At 45.3% G+C, this 17,391-nt stretch overlaps 1 protein-coding gene across 1 annotated transcript in view; it reads right to left on the bottom strand.

The window, feature by feature from the left end:
* The window catches only part of FRMD7 (FERM domain containing 7), an 86,065-nt gene extending 74,052 nt beyond the window's left edge, over positions 1 to 12,013 (bottom strand). Inside the window, exons 1-2 of the mRNA XM_077485745.1 lie at positions 11,816 to 12,013; positions 6,360 to 6,464 (exon numbers count right to left, since the gene is read on the bottom strand). Of these exons, the coding sequence (XP_077341871.1) occupies positions 6,360 to 6,464; positions 11,816 to 12,013 (303 nt within the window). The remainder of the gene's footprint in view (positions 1 to 6,359; positions 6,465 to 11,815) is intronic.
* Between the last annotated feature and the right edge of the window lie 5,378 nt (positions 12,014 to 17,391).

The raw sequence follows: 17,391 nt of genomic DNA, 5'->3' as shown, positions 1-17,391 counted from the left end.
AAATCCTCTAAGGCCGCGTACACACGCGCAGACTGTTCGCCCAACTTTGTCCGCTGAACAGTGTTTGGGCGGACAGTCCGCTCGTGTGTGGGCTTTCAGCGGACAGTTTCAGCGGACAGTTGGACGGACAAGGTTTTTCGGAAATTCCGTAAAACTGTCCGCTGAAACCTTGTTTCAGCGAACAGTCCGCTCGTGTGTAGGCTTGTTCGTCAAACAAAGTTGCGCGCATGCTCAGAAAGGATTTTCACGCCGAAAGCTATAATGCAGTGTATAGGACGTTGTATTTTTCGTCCCGTCGTACGTGCCGTTCACGTCATCGCGCACGGTTTCAGCAAACTGTTCGTCCGTCGTGTGTGGCCATGTCCGTCCATGCTAAGTTTGAGCGGACTGTTTGCCGAAACTGTTGGACGGACAAAGTTGGGCGAACAGTCCGCGCGTGTGTACGCGGCCTAACATCAACACAGCCACCAGATCAAAGAGGAAAAAGAAGATGAGGCGTGGGTCAATACACAAACAACACAGGTTACAGAAGATAGCCAAGGAAAGCCAAGAAACTACAGAACTAGGTACTGACTTTTCTAACAACGTATTGAACTTTTCAGGCATTTAATTATCCCAGCAAAAAATTTCTGTTTTGTCTAAGGGCTTATCTTTTATTCCCAGTACATATTTCTGTCTTTTTTTTTGGATATCAATCGTTTTGTAAGAAATGTAATGCTTATACCGCATACAAATGATCGGACTATCTGGCGGACTTAGCCTGGTGGACAAACCGCCGGACTTTGAAGTGGAGGTCCGTCAGACTTTCCGAACGAGCGGACCTGCCCACACACAACCGGACTTTTCCGGCGGACTAGGTGCAGCAGACAAACTGTCGGACTATGGCGGGAGTCCGCTGGACTTTTGAAATGAACGGACTTGCCCACACACGGAGGAAAGTCCGTTCATTTTGAAGGCGGCTCCAGGTAGACGGGACTAGGGAAGGAAGTCAATGTCGTCGTCGCCGCCTCCATCGGCGAGATTGACATGTCGCTGGCCCGTCACCTGGTATGGACTTAAAGGGGTAGCTCTACGCCGAAAAAAACGGCATGGGGGTCCTCATCAACATGGGGATAAGGTGCTTTGGGGTGGGGGGCCGCCCCTCTCCAAAGCACCCCTCCATGTTGAGGGCACGTGGCCTGGTACGGCTCGGGGGTGGGGGCACTCGCTCGTCCCCACCCCCTTTCCTGACCAGCCGGGCTGCGTGCTCAGATAAGGGTCTGATATGGACCTTGGGGGGGGGCCCACTCCGTTTTTTCGGCGTAGGACTTCCCATGTAAGTGCATACCAGGTGATGGGGCTAGCGAGGTATCAATCTCGCCAATGGAGGCAGCGACATTGACTTCCTTCCCTAGTCCATTTACCTGGAGCCACGTTCAAAATGAACGGCCGGATTGAGTGAAAACTTCTTTCTAAGTCCGCCGGACTTAAGGGGAAAAGAGTCCGCCGAAGCCCACATGCGGGAGGATTGTCCACCGGATAGTCCGATCGTGTGTACGGGGCATAGTGATCTTAGATACTGCTAGTTACAAACAGGAAGCACTTATGCCGCGTACACATGATCAAACTATCCGGCGGAAAAGACTCGAGTCCGCCGGACAATCCGCCCAAGTGTGGGCTCCGGCGGACTTTTTTTACCCAAAAATCCGGCGGACTTAGAAAGTAGTTTTGACTCAAAAGACTCGATAAGGGTCTGATATGGACCTAGGGGGGGACCCCCATGCCATTTTTTCCTGTGTGGGTAAGTCCGTTCATTTCAAAACTACGGCGGATAGTCCGACGGACTATGTCCGCCAGACCAGTCCTGTGTGTGGGCAGGTCCGCTCGTTCGGACAGTCCAGCGTTTTTTCGGCGTAGGGCTTCCCCTTTAAGTCCATACCAGGTGACGGGGCCAGCGACATGTCAATCTCGCCGCCAAAGGCGGCGACATTGACTTCCTTCGCTAGTCCCGGCTACCTAGTGCCACGCTCAAAATGAAAGGACTTTCCTCCGTGTGTGTGGGTAAGTCCGTTCATTTCAAAACTACGGCGGATAGTCCGGCGGACTATGTCCGCCAGACCAGTCCTGTGTGTGGGCAGGTCCGCTCGTTCGGACAGTCCAGCATTTTTTTGGCACAGGGCTTCCCCTTTAAGTCCATAGCAGCTGACGGGGCAAGCGACATAGTCCCAGAGCTACCTGGAGCCGCGCTAAAAATGATCAAACTATCCGGCGGAAAAGACTCGAGTCCGCCGGACAATCCGCCCGTGTGTGGGCTCCGGCAGACTTTTTTTACCCAAAAATCCGGCGGACTTAGAAAGTAGTTTTGACTCAAAAGACTCGACAAGGGTCTGATATGGACCTAGGGGGGGACCCCCACGCCGTTTTTTCCTGTGTGGGTAAGTCCATTCATTTCAAAACTACGGCGGATAGTACGGCGGACTATTTCCGCCAGACCAGTCCTGTGTGTGGGCAGGTCCGCTCGTTCGGACAGTCCAACGTTTTTTCGGCATAGGGCTTCCCCTTTAAGTCCATACCAGGTGACAGGGCCAGCGACGTGTCAATCTCGCAAAGGCGGCGACATTGACTTCCTTCGCTAGTCCCGGCTACCTAGTGCCGCGCTCAAAATGAAAGGACTTTCCTCCGTGTGTGGGTAAGTCCGTTCATTTCAAAACTACGGCGGATAGTCCGGCGGACTATGTCCGCCAGACCAGTCCTGTGTGTGGGCAGGTCCGCTCGTTCGGACAGTCCAGCGTTTTTTCGGCGTAGGGCTTCCCCTTTAAGTCCATACCAGGTGACGGGGCCAGCGACATGTCAATCTCGCCGCCAAAGGCGGCGACATTGACTTCCTTCGCTAGTCCCGGCTACCTAGTGCCGCGCTCAAAATAAAAGGACTTTCCTCCGTGTGTGTGGGTAAGTCCGTTCATTTCAAAACTACGGCAGATAGTCCGGCGGACTATGTCCGCCAGACCAGTCCTGTGTGTGGGCAGGTCCGCTCGTTCGGACAGTCCAGCGTTTTTTCGGCACAGGGCTTCCCCTTTAAGTCCATAGCAGGTGACGGGGCAAGCGACATTGACTTCCTTCGCTAGTCCCAGAGCTACCTGGAGCCGCACTAAAAATGAACGGACTTTCCTCCATGTGTGGGCAAGTCCATTCATTTCAAAAGTACGGCGGATAGTCCGGCGGACTAGGTCATCCAGACCTAGTCCGCCGGAAAAGTCCCGTGTGTGGGCAGGTCCACTCGTTCGGACAGTCCAGCAGTTTGTCTGCCAGACTAAGTCCGCCGGAGAGTCTGATCGTGTGTACGCGGCATTAGACAGCTGGAATATCACACTACATATCGACCTCCTCAGTTCTGATCCAACAGCAAACATTCAACAAAAATTGTCACACTTATTAGATGAAGGCAAGGAGATGGGTGTTCTAGATCAAAAAACTAGATTATCTTATGGTCACACATCCCATTATTCTGTTTTTTTCACCATATCCCCAAAATACACAAGCAAGACAATCCAGTGAAAGGTCGTCCAATAGTTGCCGGCATAAGATCACTATTGGAGAAATTAGAATGGGTTGATCAATTTCTCCAACCGCTTGTTGTTCATTTACCTGGGTTTATAATAGATTCTGGACGTTCGTTAGCCCACATGCAGGAAATTTTTTGGTCTACAGAATGTATCTGGATCACTATAGATGTCAGATGTTTGATGAACGATACTACATTCAGAGTCGAGGTGCATCTATGGGGGCAAAATTTCCCCCCTCTTTGGCGAATCTCTACATGGGCTGGTGGGAAGAGTCTATTCTATTTGCTCACGGTAATCCATTTAAAACCAATATTGCCTGGTATGGTTGCTTCATTGATGACCTGATTGTAGTATGGCATGGATTGGGCGATGCCATTGGTTATTTTATGAAATATATTAATACTAACTCTCTAAATTTGGAGTTCACCTGTGTGCACCACCCAACCCAAATAGACTATTTGGATTTGAACTTGATGGGGTATTTAGATAGCAACACAGTGACTTCCAGAACTTTTAGGAAGCCCTGTGCAGGGAATTCCCTTAGGAAGCCCTGTGCAGGGTATTCTAAAGAGAATATAGTGACAAACTTAACTTTATTTCTATTGAAAACACTGCACTGTTTGTTTATGTTTATTTGCACTACTATTCTGAATCATATCCACCCGATCTCTGTGAAATGCTATATTTTTACTTCTAGCTATTGTTCGTGTATTGTAGCCCCTTTCTTTGAGTCGCTTTTGAATCGCTGTATATTCTTGCAAAAAAAATCCTTGTCTGTAGAGCAGTTCCTCCTGGCCTTGATAGTGACCACCAGGTAGAGACTGACACAGGCATGGATGGGCCTGTCGGCCCCTGTGCAGGTTTTCTCTTCTCACCCTCTTATTTGCCTGTGTGCAGAGTGACACACCCTCACAGGCACTCTGCTCTTTCCCCTGCCTCCCTATTGCAGAGGCAGAGAGCCAATCATCAGGGAGCATCAGAAGAGAACTGTGGGATAGGAAGTGCCAGCACAGAGCAGCCTGACTGAATTTTACGGTGACAGGACCACAGATCCCAGGCTGCACAGCAGAGTCAAGAGAATTGTGTTGTGGAAGAGGCTATAAAAGTACAGGGTGGATTAGGCCCCGCTCTTTGCTTCCTGCATCCCCTCATGTGGAAGCCATCCCAATGCCGTGAGAGGGGGATTGCGGCCTACCACGCAGAATACCACATTCCAACCTGGACGAGAGGGGCCTAGCTCTCCATGCTGTTCATCTGACATCCATCCAGCACCACTCCGGTCGCCTGCCAACCTGTGTACTGAGCTTCACATCAGGAAATCGATAAGGCGGGTCCACTGCACAGATGTCACTACATGAGCTGCTGTCCAGGGGGCATCAAATCGGCCTGGTCATTGGTGAGAGGGCAAATCCTTTCTCATGGTTTTACTGGGACACTTTGCACAGACATCTCTACCTTAGGAACTCTTTGCTGAACCTACTTTGAACACTGTGCAGAGACACCTTTCGCTCTCCTTATTTTAAGAAACCTATTGCTTGCTACTACACCTCATTGGATAAAAGCTAATGAGCTCCTCCATGCCGGTGAAGACAATAAGATCTGCAATGGGGACATTACTGCTATAAGGGCCCTTTTACCACTCTCTTTAAGTCAGACCTCTCATTAGAGTTAACAATTAATAGTTTGGCCTGGGGTTCCCCTTTAGTATTGGTAATATCTACAAGTACTCAATAGTTTTGAAGAAGGTATTTGCGGATTATCTGTCACTGACTGACTGTATTGATGCTGTCATTTCCATATTTGTTTGAGCGTTATTAAAATCACTTCAACCAAATCCTGATTGTCTGTCCAGGATCTGGCAGATCTGGCTGATCAATACCATTTTGAGTTCTTACTGCCTAAGTAAATTGAAAGAAACATTAATACTTATACTGTGTCAGTGTGTCATTACTGTGGTATTCCATTAATCACATTGCTTTGTGTGCCAGAGGGGGTGAGACAGTTCTTTGGGGTTGAGAGGCAGAGTAACTGACTGAACAAATGAAAGCAGCTCCTTTGGAGGTATCGCTACATATGAGAAGGTGTGATAAAAGTCCAGCAATAGTGTATAACCAGAAAGTACAAAAATAAACAATAAAGAAATAACAAAAAGGTCAAATAATACCTGATAAGGGGAGGTGCAATAAGGCCCAGAAATAGTTGGTAAGGGGAAGGTGCAATAAGGTTCAGTAATAATTGATAAGGTAGAGGTGCAATAAGGTTCGGTATTAACTGATAAGGGGGAGGTGCATTAAGGTCCAATAATAACTGATAAGGGGGAGTGCAATAGGGTCCAGCGATAAATGATGAGAAGGTGTAATAAGGTTCAGCAATAGATGAAAAGCAGGAGAAGCAATAGGATCTAGCTATTGCACATATGCAGGCAGTGTAGTAAGGCCCAGAAATAGCTTATAAGAGCAGATGCAAAAAGATCTAGCAATAGATGATGCAATAAGATCCTGCAAGGTTGTCATAATGAACATGGATTACTAACTCGGCAGCAACATTTTTGTGAAATCTGTTCCAAAGTGATCACTCAATTAAATGGAATGTACATATTTTGATGATTTATTTATTATTAATGCATAAACTGAGTGAATCTTTTTTTGTTATCAAAAGGCTTGGTTTCAGTCTTACAGATAGTGTTTGGATGGGTTCGCTAAAATGACAGAGTTTATCACTCACCATAACATTCCCACTAATTGTGGGGAAAAAAAAACTTCAACAAAACATTGATGGTCACCTTTAAATATGCAATAAAAAAAGCTGATTACTTACATGGTATCCTGTGTTGTTTTTAAATTCCAAGCCAAAGTATTCTTTCTCTGTCAGGTTTAAATGGCTGCAGCTCATGTTGAATAATTCCTTTCCAGGAGCTTTTTGCTGTAAAAAAACATTGAAAATATTAAAGTGTTAAATCTATTTTTTTTTTTTCTCTCGCACCTTCTCTTGCTGAGGTCAGCAACTGCAGGTAGAAATGGAGAAATTGCACTGTAGAGTGGCCACAATTTTAGTGACCATCCCATCCCAGAAGGATGGAGAGTGATAAAGGGGTTGGCAGTATTTGCGGCAAGCCGCCTACCTCCCTCCACAGTGCATGTGTAATGGGAGAAAGTGCAGCATTTGAAATGGACAGCTGTTATGTGCTATTTAGTAGTAATAGCATTGCATAGGGGCATTTTTGGAAAATGTTGCTGAAGATAAACTTAGATTTTATATTTGTTGTATTTTTTTTGTACAAAAAATAAATATTATATAATTTAACTTTACAGCTAATCTATGACATGTGAAGTAGGGTGACAGTTTTGTAAAGCAGACTAAAAACATTTTTAAAGTGGAACTCCAGGTAGACAGCTAGATACACAGTTGCAATGCATATATTTTGTCTGTTTTACCTGCTAGAGGTAATGTTGCTCTGTTACTACTTCCTAAGTAAGCCCCCTGTTCATCTGGGCAGCATAAAGAAGTCAAGGGCTTGATGTGGGGGGCTAGAGGGGGAACTGAAGCTGCCCTCTGGGATATACTGTATATAGGGCCCTACGCCGCCTTTTGTTTGCGTTGTAATTTTCACATGAGCCTGGGCCGGAGCACACCAAGGTGTTAAGGGCAGTTGTCTAGCACATTGCGAGAAGCAAGTTGCACTGTGGATTTACCTCCTTTAGATACACTTTTGGCTAATTTTTTTTTACGTGACTGTGTTTCTTTGGGGTCCACAGTAGGGAAAATGATTATATGATCCCCTGCAGATTTTGTAAGTTTGCCCACTTACAAAGAAATGAAAGGGTCTAAAAATTTTTATCATAGGTGTCTTTTTAAATAATAGAGACAAAACAGAGACAGAATATGAACCAAAAATCCAGAAAAAGCACATGATGCAAATCATATAAATTGAGTTGCAGTTCAGTGAGTAAAATAAGTATTTGATCCCGTACCAACCGACAATAATACTGTCTCCCACAGACTGGCTACAGTATGTGCTCATGTGGTACACAGATTAGTCCTGTCAATTTAAGAAGATGCTCCTAATGATAATTTGTTATGTGTGTAAAAGACATCTGTCCATAGAATCTCTTTTTTCCATTCAAACCCACAATTATGTGCAAGACCAAAGAGCTGTCAAAGGGCGTCAGGGATACGATTGTAGACCTGCACAAGGCTGGAATGGGCTACAAGACCATCAGCAAGAAGCTTGGTGAGAAAGAGATAACTGTTGGTTATTTTGTATTGCTTCAGTTTGCGAATAATCTCTCTATCAATCGCCCTCGGTCTTGAGCTCCATGCAGGATTTTGCTTTATGAGGTAAGGATGATCATGTGAAAAGTGAGGATTCAGCCCAGAACTACATGGGAGGAGCTTGTGAATGATCTCAATTCAATGTATGTGAATGCATGGAGGGCCATATTCACATGCTAATAAATGAAGATAACATTACACAGCCCCCTCACATCTGGTCCCCTTTACATTACACAGCCCCTGCACCTCTGGCTCCCTTTACATTACACAGCCCCCTGCACCTTTGGCCCCCTTTACATTACACGGCCCCCTTTACATTACACAGCCCCCTGCACCTATGCACTCCTTTACATTACACAGCCGCCGAACCTCTGTACCCCTTTATTTTACAGATGGCCCTCCTGCATATTACACAGCCCCTGCCCCTACCCCTGGATATTACACAGCCCTACCCCTGCATATTACAAGCCCCCCTGCATATTACACAGCCCTGCCCCTGCATATTACACAGCCCCCCTCCCCCCAGATGTGTAAGCACGCAGGGATAGGGCACATTACATTTTTTTCCCCTATTTTTATTTTTTCACACTGTCCCTTTGAAAAAAAAAAGATCATTGCTGTCAGAAGGAAAGTAAACATCCCTTGTGTCAGTAATAGGCAGTGACAGCTACTCTTTATGGGGGAGGGGGATCTGGGGTCTCTCACATGGTATATGCATACTTGCAACTACACACAAAAACACAATCTGCTACTCCTCCTGAGTATGGCCATACCACATGTGTGAGACTTTTTCACAGCCTAGCCACATACAGAGGCCCAACATGTAGGGAGCACCGTCAGGTTTTCTAGGAGTATAAATTACACATCTGATGTCATAACGACCTATCGCGCTTTTGAAGGCCCTGAAGCACCAGGACAATGGAAACACTCAAAAAATGACCCCATTTCGGAAAGCAAACACCCCAATGTATATTATACAAGGCATAATGAGTCTTTACATTCTGCTACTCCTGAGTACAGGGATACCACATGTGTGAGGTTTTTACACAGCTTGGCCACATACAAAGGCCCAACATTCAAGTAGCACCTTCAGGTGTTCTAGGTGCATAAATTACACATCTAATGTCGTGACAATCTATCACACTTTTGAAGGCCCTGGAGCACCAGAACAATGGAAATGCCCACAAAATGACCCCATTTTGGAAAGTAAACATCCTAACGTATTCAATTAGCACCTTCAGGCATAAATTACACAACTATTGTCATGAGGACCTATCACACTTTTAAAAGCCCTTTATATTTCTAACACATAGCATGTGCATACCAAAATAAATTCTATTGAGGAAAGGGTAAAAAAAATAAAAATATTACCTGTGGCTTTAGAAGTGCAGTTGTCCACAGAGGAGAGCATTGGTCCAGGCAGCAGGCAGGGACGTGCTTAGTGACAGCAAAAGTAATTATCCAGGCAGCAGGCAGGAATATTGTCTGTAGTCAGTACAGAGATATTGTCAGCACAGCCAAAGCATTTGTCCAAAGGAATTGTCCAGACAGAGATGTGGTCAGCACAGCTAAAATATTGGTCCTGGCACACTGTTACCTACAGACACTGATTATTGTACCACTCTCCAGCCCTTCATAAACATACTGCCTCTTGTTACAGCTAATTATTTCCATAGTTCAGGTAGCAGGTAGAGGTGTGGTCAGTGCATGCGGCAGGCAGAGGCATGATTGCAGTAAGTCAACAGCAGCAGGCTGTGGGCCTATGTCAGGTAAGACCTGGGCACAAGGGTAGAGGCTTCTTCTTCAGACCCTAATCTGGCAATGATGAAACCCTTAGAAAAACAAAAAATTTGTTTTCTCCATTCTGGAAAAACATTTCTAGAGCCCCTCACATACGTGAGACCCTTGTGTACTACAGTAGCAAGATCAGTCCAAGCGGTAGCCAGAAGCATAGTCGATAAAACAGACCAGGGTTAGTTCATGTGGAAACAGTCCAAGCGGTAGGCAGAAGCATAGTCGATAAAACAGGGTAGGGTCAGTTCACGTGGAAGCCCTCCAAGCGTTAGGCAGAGGCATAGTCGAAAAACAGGCCAGGGTCAGTTCACGTGGAAGGCAGTGGGATGGTTATTTGAGGAAGCATGGAAAATGGTCAGCACAGATAATGAAAATGGGGAAATGGTTAAAAATATGGGCTAATATTTTAGGGATGTATGATAACTTTGGAAGCATTCTCCAATTCATAGGCCAGGTTGGGAGGGACACTGGGGACAATGGTAGCTGCTATCTCTTGTAACTCCTCCTTTGCTGCATACACATCTTTTTTGGTGTCTTCGGGTTGCTTCAGATGGTGGAATGCTGTCTGGGAAGTGGCGCTCATGAAGTCAGCTAACAGCATCAGAGCGAAGGTTTTCTGCGGGGGGTCTTTGCTGATAGATGAGGGATGTCACTATTTTTTTCAATGAAATTTAGAAAGGTGGTGTGGCTTTTCCTGTAGATTTGGTGTAGGTGATATATGCATTGTAAATAGCCAAATGAAAAAGATAAATTGCAACTTTCTTATACCAGAAATCGGACCTCCTTGTCGCCAAATAGGGCTGAAGCATTTGGTCATTGAAATACACCCCCATTTAAAAATTATATTCTTGAACGCTTGTTGGTTTTTAAAGGAGACCTCGACTTCTGTGAACCTCGACTATGGTGTCATTATGGATGGTGAACAGCATGTATACATTCCATTTTTTTTTTTTGTTCACTAATGCTTGTGCCTTTCTTGTTCTTTCTGGAGGTTCCACAGGCCAGGATTTTTGCACAGTGTAGGTGTCTGAAAAGGGGCAGGCTCGCATAATAGTTACCCAGGTAAATTTTTTGCAGCAGTGGGTCCCATATGGCTTTTCAGGTGTTGTGCCCATGTAGGTCAGGCACTCAGGGGGGCTGGAGCTGGGAATCTTTCCCTTTGTATATGCAGAACACATACAGATATCCCGTGGCTCTTTCGCATAGCTTATAGAATTGGACTCCATACGTGGCCTTTTTGCTAGGAATATATTGTTTTATTCCTAGCCGGCCTGTAAAGTGTCCCAGGGATTCATCCACACAAATATTCTGATCAGGGACATAAAGTTTAGCAAATCTTTGGGAAAAAATACATTTTATATAATTTGTCATAATTTGGATAATCTCGGGGGGGGGGGGGGGGGCACTGGGTGTTGTCGCTGAAGTGAAGGAAGTGCATAATCACCTCATATCAAGAATACATGGACATATGGAGTTAGTGGACCAGTAAGCATCTCCTTCAATTTTTTTTTTTTTTTTTTTTGAGGTCCATAAATAATTTCAATTCCTCCAAAGTCAGATTTCTCCACTCATACGGATGGGCATAGGATGATTGGGGGGTTGTTAGAAATATACTGCTGGGCATGTAGATTTGTCTGTTCCACAATAAACTGAAGCAAAATGTCTGGCAAAAAAAAAAAAAATTTCAGAGAAATTCTCGATATTGGCCTGCACACCTGGCTGTGTGGTGAAAGGGGAAATACTTGCTGATCCTGAGTTGGAAGGCAGCCATGTTGGGTTAGAAAGAGCATCTGGGAGGTACGTTGTCAGGGCTGGTGCTACCACTAGGCAAAGTAGGCTCCCGCCTATGACAACCGGCCATTGGTGTTCCTACTCTCTTCTCTCTGCAGAAAGCAACTAAGTCTCAGCATCAGCAGGCAGCCGTCACTTCATTCGCAAATGGTGTCAGAGGCACAGCAGCGGTGGGGGACTGTGTCTGTGTCCTGACCCCCGAATGAATGGAAGCAAACATTCATTGATAGTCACTGGTAGGCTGCATTGATGGGCACTGGTGAGGCTGAAATGATGGGCGCTGGTGAGGCTGCGTTTGATGGGTGCTTCATTAAAAAGGTGGGGTATACATGGACAGGGGAAAGGGAGTGGAGTCAGGGGTGGAGCCAGGGGGTGGCAAAATGAGGTTTCGCCTAGGGTGTCAAAAATCCTTGCACCAGCCCTAGGCGTTTCATCCTGGGGTCTATCGCTGGTGGCTGCCTGGTTTTCAGAGTGCCGTACCCTTTTAGGAGGGACCCCTTTTCCTCAGATTCGGTTGCCGATCCACTGCTTTCAATCAGTTCAAACTTCAAATCAGGTTCGGAATCAGAACTGGAATACGACTGTGAGAACTCCCTGCTGCTCTCATCAGTCATGCTGAGGATCTGAAACGCCTCCTCACTGCTGTAAACTCTTTTGGCTGGTACCGGACTTCTGATGGTGACTGTGTGATGGAAACTTTGGTGATTGGCTGTGTGACGGGTGACAGATGACTGCTGGCAGTCTCTGATGGGTGACAGGTGACGGTTACTGATGGATAACTGATGAGTGACAGGTGCACCGCTGATGGTCACTGATAGCAGTCTCTGATGGTGACAGGTGACGGTCACTGATGGGTGACAGGGGATGGTCACTGATGGGTGACAGGGGAAGGTCATTGATGGGAAACAGGTGACGGTCACTGATGGGTGACGGGTGCACCACTTATGGTCACTGCTGGCAGTCTCTAATGGTGACAGGTGACGGTTACTGGGTGACAGTCACTGATGGGTGACAAGTGACGGTCATTGATGGGTGACAGGTGCACTACTGAATGTCACTAATGGCAGTCTTTGATGGTGACAGGTGCACTCTATGGGCACTGATAGGTGACAGTCACTGATGGGTGACAGGTGCACCACTGACGGTCACTGATAGCAGTCTCTGATGGTGACAGGTGCACGTTATAGGCACTGATAGGTAACAAGTGAACTTTATGAGCGCTGATGGGTACTGATGTGGTCACTGATGGGTGACAGATGCACTGGGGGTGGGGAGGTGGGGGGGGGTGTGGGTGACAGTAACACTGCTGGGCACTGGAGAGGACTGTTACACTGCTGATGGGGCGATGTGACAGGTTCTCTTTATTGTGTGCTTTGGTGCAGTACAATACAGACATAAATCAGTAACTCACTGATCCTGGCTCTTCTCTCCTCACACTGCCAATGGTGTGTGAGGAGAGAAGAGCCGGTAACAGCCAGTTACTGGTCTGTGTTTACATTTGTGATTGGCTGTGAATGGATCACGGCCTATCACGTGGTAAACAGCCGCGGTCATTTGGTGTTTACCCGTCGGTGATGAGCTGTGTCCTGGGAACACGCTGCCACCTACAGCGCCAAGCGTTCCCGATCACACGCATGGCCCATTTGAAAGGGCCAATGTCATATGACATCGGCCCAGAACAAGAGCCGCCCCGCTCTGCTGTCATTGCAATATAAGGCAGGCAGGAGAAGGTTAATATAGTTCTTCTGAATGGTACTTATTTATTTCTTTTGAGTTGGTAAATGTACCCCGTGGCAGTACCCATTTTTCCATGACCTTTTTTCTCATGGCTTGAACAATGTCCTAGAAAAGATTAGACATAATTGGATCATAGTGATATTTTAAACCATTTTCTGTAATTAGTAGTCCACATGCCTTCAATCTTAAAATCAGTCAGCCTATTTTATAGTAGTCACTCTGCTGTTTGATATCATTGTGTGCACCATACTGAACATGTACGGTTGTCAGAGGAAATCAGAAACATCAATCAACTTGTTAAAAGTAAGGCTAAGACCATTTCCAAGCAGCTTGATGTTCCTATAACTAAAATTGCAAATAATATTAGGAAAGTTTAAAAGAGGAGGTCCACCTATGAAACAAATACTGCAGCTGCTGACATTTAATAAATGGACACTTACCTGTCCCAGGGTCCAGCGATGTTGGCAGCAGAAGTCGATTGATCGCTCAGCTCTCGGCAGCTGCCGCCGCCATCCTCGGTGAGGGAATCAGGAAGTGAAGCATTGCGGCTTCACTTCCTGGTTCCCTACTGCGCATGCGCAAGTCACGATGCGCGTCCTAACTGGTCCCCGCTATCTCCTGGAACCTGTGTGTTTCCCAGGAGACATCAGGGGGGATGGGAAGGGGCAAGACTCCCACGGGAGTCTATTCCCGGAAGCAGGTGCAAATACCTGTATTATACAGGTATCTGCACCCCTCTCCTCCCTGAAAGGTGGCAAATGTGACACCGGAGGGCGGTTCCAAAAAGCAGAGGTCCCATTTTTGTGTGAATCTCCACTTTAAGGTCCTTGGGGGTGGAACCAACATCCCTGGACATGGCTGCAAAAGGAAAACCAACCACAGACTGAACAGAGGGATAAGTGTGAATGGTAGACAAAGAGCCAAGGAAAACTTCCAAAAAGATACAAGCTGAACTTCAAGGTCAAGGTACATCAGTGTGTGATCGAACATCCATTGTGACAATGGGCTCAAAGGAATAAGGCTCAGGAGATCCCAGTGTTACAAAAAAAAATATATCAAAGCCAGGTTGGAATTTGCTAAAATACATATTGACAAGCCACAATGTTTTGGGAGTGATAAAAAAATAACACCATATTGACTGTAAAACAAGGAGGAGGTTGGGTTATATTTTGGGGTCGCTTGCTTGGTCTGGCACAGGGTGCCGAATCTGTGCAGGGCACAATGAAATCTTAAAGAGGTTTTAACCATTCCATTACTTTTTGTCCCACCGTATTTGCGCAACGGTCTTACAAGCGCACTTTTTTTGGAAAAAAATCACTTTTTATAATGAAAAAATAAGACAACGGTAAAGTTAGCCCAATTTTTTTCATATTGTGAAAGATAATGTTACTCTGAGTAAATTGATACCCAATATATCACACTTCAAAAATGCCCCAGTTGTGGAATGGCGTCAAACTTTTACCCTTAAAAATCTCCATAGGCGACGTTTAAAAAATTCTAGCATTATTGCTCTCCCTCTACCAATCGTGGCGATACCTCACATGTGTCGTTTGAACACTGTTTTCATAAGCTCGTCGGGACGGGGCGCTTTAAAAAAAAAAAAATCTTATTTATTTTACTTTATTTTATTGATTTTAAAACAGTTTTTTTTTATTGGGACACTTTTATTCCTATTACAAAGAATGTAAACATCCCTTGTAATAGAAAAAAGCATGACAGGTCCTCTTAAATATGAAATTTGGGGTGAAAGAGTCCTCAGATCTCATATTTGGACTTAAATGCAAAAAAAAAAAATTTTTGCAGCTTTCACTGTGAGTTTTCTTCATCCCGATGTTTACTCTACTTGGTTCAACTGTCCAATCTTGGTTTAACCCTGGTATGTGGCATATCATATCACTATACTCTATACTTCACAGCCTTTTTCTACTTAATGGTCACGGTTTTGGCCCTACATCCACTTCCACACTCTATTGATTTCTACTCCTCTTTATTTGGTTATGGGCTCGTCCTATTTTCTTATTTTATATACCATCATAGATAGTTACACATTTATACCTACAGATAGTGGAGCCCATTGTCATTACCACTTGGACATGTTCTTTGGGGACTTTAAGTGCTCCCTGTTTCTTCCTGCGCCCGATATCTCAGGTCTCGTGTGGAACATGTCTAGTGGTCCTCACCATCTAGCCGCACATACCAGGCCGACGTAAGTATCCAGGGATGTTATATGTCCTCTGCTTCAATCACCCCCCTTTCCCTGGGTCAACTATTCCAATACGGTTATATTTATTCTATGTTTTATTACAGATTTATGCAGCATTTGCCCCTGAAGAGTGGGTATTATCCCACAAAATGCATCAGGCTTACACTGATGCTATATGCTCTACAGTTGGATCCATGTGTTTCAATTATACTATATTGTCAGACTGCAATTCATTGTTGTGGTATGTTGCCCCATTGATCTGTTGATATGGAGGATGGTTTTATTTATTTATTTTACCATGCAATATGTTATGACATTGCTGACATGCGGTATGATTATCCACATGTTTTTGCTCTACTATGCTTTCCATGTTTCTATCCATGTATGCTACAATTTTGCCATTTTTGGTTGTAGAGAAATAAAACATATTTTTTTTCTACCTTGACTGCTTGCTGATCCTGACTTTATGCCTCATTCAAAGTCACAAACCTTTATTTTCCTATATAAAAGATGTAGTTAGCCTTTAAGCAGCTAGGAGAAAGAGAAACCTCTAGCAAGATCAACAGAGTTGCTGGTACAAATGCAAGAATCCATATTCTCCTGGGTAACCCCAGGGACATACACTTAGTTACATACTTCAAAATGAAGAGAAAAAAATATATATAGAGAAACTGAAAAGTAAAAGCCCCCCCCACACCCCACACACACACACAGATCTGCTGTGAGATAAGCCACGATCGCAGGACCGTAGAAGGGCAAAAACATAACTGTGACTTAGCCACAGTCCGCCAAAGCGTGGAGTAGTTCAGTGGTATCCAGTCAGGTCAATGACATTAATCTCCATCTGTCAGTTCAATAATTAAACTGCTGCAAAAGGCCGAGAGGGCAGACATCACAACATGGAGATCCCATCGAGGCACAGGAGGCAACAGAAGCAGCAGAGTGAACAGAAATAAACATAGATATAACTTGGGTGCGGACACAAGTGACCCAGCTGTTATTCGAAGGCATAAGCCAGCACACTGCAGTCCCAGACAGTATCATGTTTAATAAAAGTATTTTGTAATGAAATCAGAAGAAAACAGAATTGTAAGATTACAGTAAAATATTTTGAGGCCAACACAAATTTGGGGAATAGGTTTTAGCAGTGAATTCCTACCTAAAATTCAAATACGTACGTGCGTTAAAAACTAACTTTATTTCAAGCCCAGTGTGTGTACTCTAGAAGCTAAATGTAGAAATACATATATGGGCACTATTTAACCTGTTTTAGGAATTATAATTTTGTTCAACCCGTCCTGTGATCCAGACATTTCTGTCAAACAAAATCCTCAACCTCTACTGCAAAATTCACACAACGTGGTCAAGAACATACCCACAGCCTAATTGGATAATGAAGGAGCAGCAGAACACAGATGAGCTGTCAGTCATGCAAATCTAGGTTTCCTGAAAGGCTCCATGGCAGCATACGTGTGGGTAGCCCCGCCTCCATGATTACCCAATAGGACCCAACTCCCATAAATCTTTGCTCCTGGCTACTATCAGTGTTCCTTTTTTGTCCTCCCCAGTAGGACCAGATGGTTTCTTTCCTGGAAATAAAACTTCACGACGATCGATTGGCTGATTGACTGAGAATTTTTTCCTCCGATAGGCCCTGACTGTTAAGCAGGGTATGGAGAGTATTTGCAGAGTAGCGCTGAAGAAAGGATTTCCTACCTGAGTGCGCACGGTCTGTGTCCCGTTGCTATGGGTGACCATTATCTGCTGGAGGTATGGCGTGTGTGTTCCAGTCCGTTCGGCCAGGTGATCGTTGGTGGAGTGGTGAGCCTTTTATCTATCCATGGCAGCATTGTATTTGTGTGTATTTCTTTTGTTTGTCTTGCGGTCTCCTCCATGCCGTTTGCGTTCGCTTCCGCGTTCCAGCAAACCTCTCTCCTACTTCCGGGTTATGCAGGCGTTCTGCGCATGTGCGAACCCGGTATGAGACCGAGGCTTGGTTCCCGCGCATGTGCGCGAGCGCCTCGCGTCTGACGTCGGCGATGACGTCACGGG

Source organism: Lithobates pipiens, unplaced genomic scaffold (genome assembly GCF_037356315.1).
Source record: "Lithobates pipiens isolate NorthernLeopardFrog02 unplaced genomic scaffold, aLitPip1_a1.2 Scaffold_1, whole genome shotgun sequence".
Classification (NCBI taxonomy): Eukaryota; Metazoa; Chordata; class Amphibia; order Anura; family Ranidae; genus Lithobates; species Lithobates pipiens.
The sequence above is the reverse complement of the archived record's forward strand: the minus strand, read 5'-3'. Positions and strand labels throughout refer to the sequence as shown.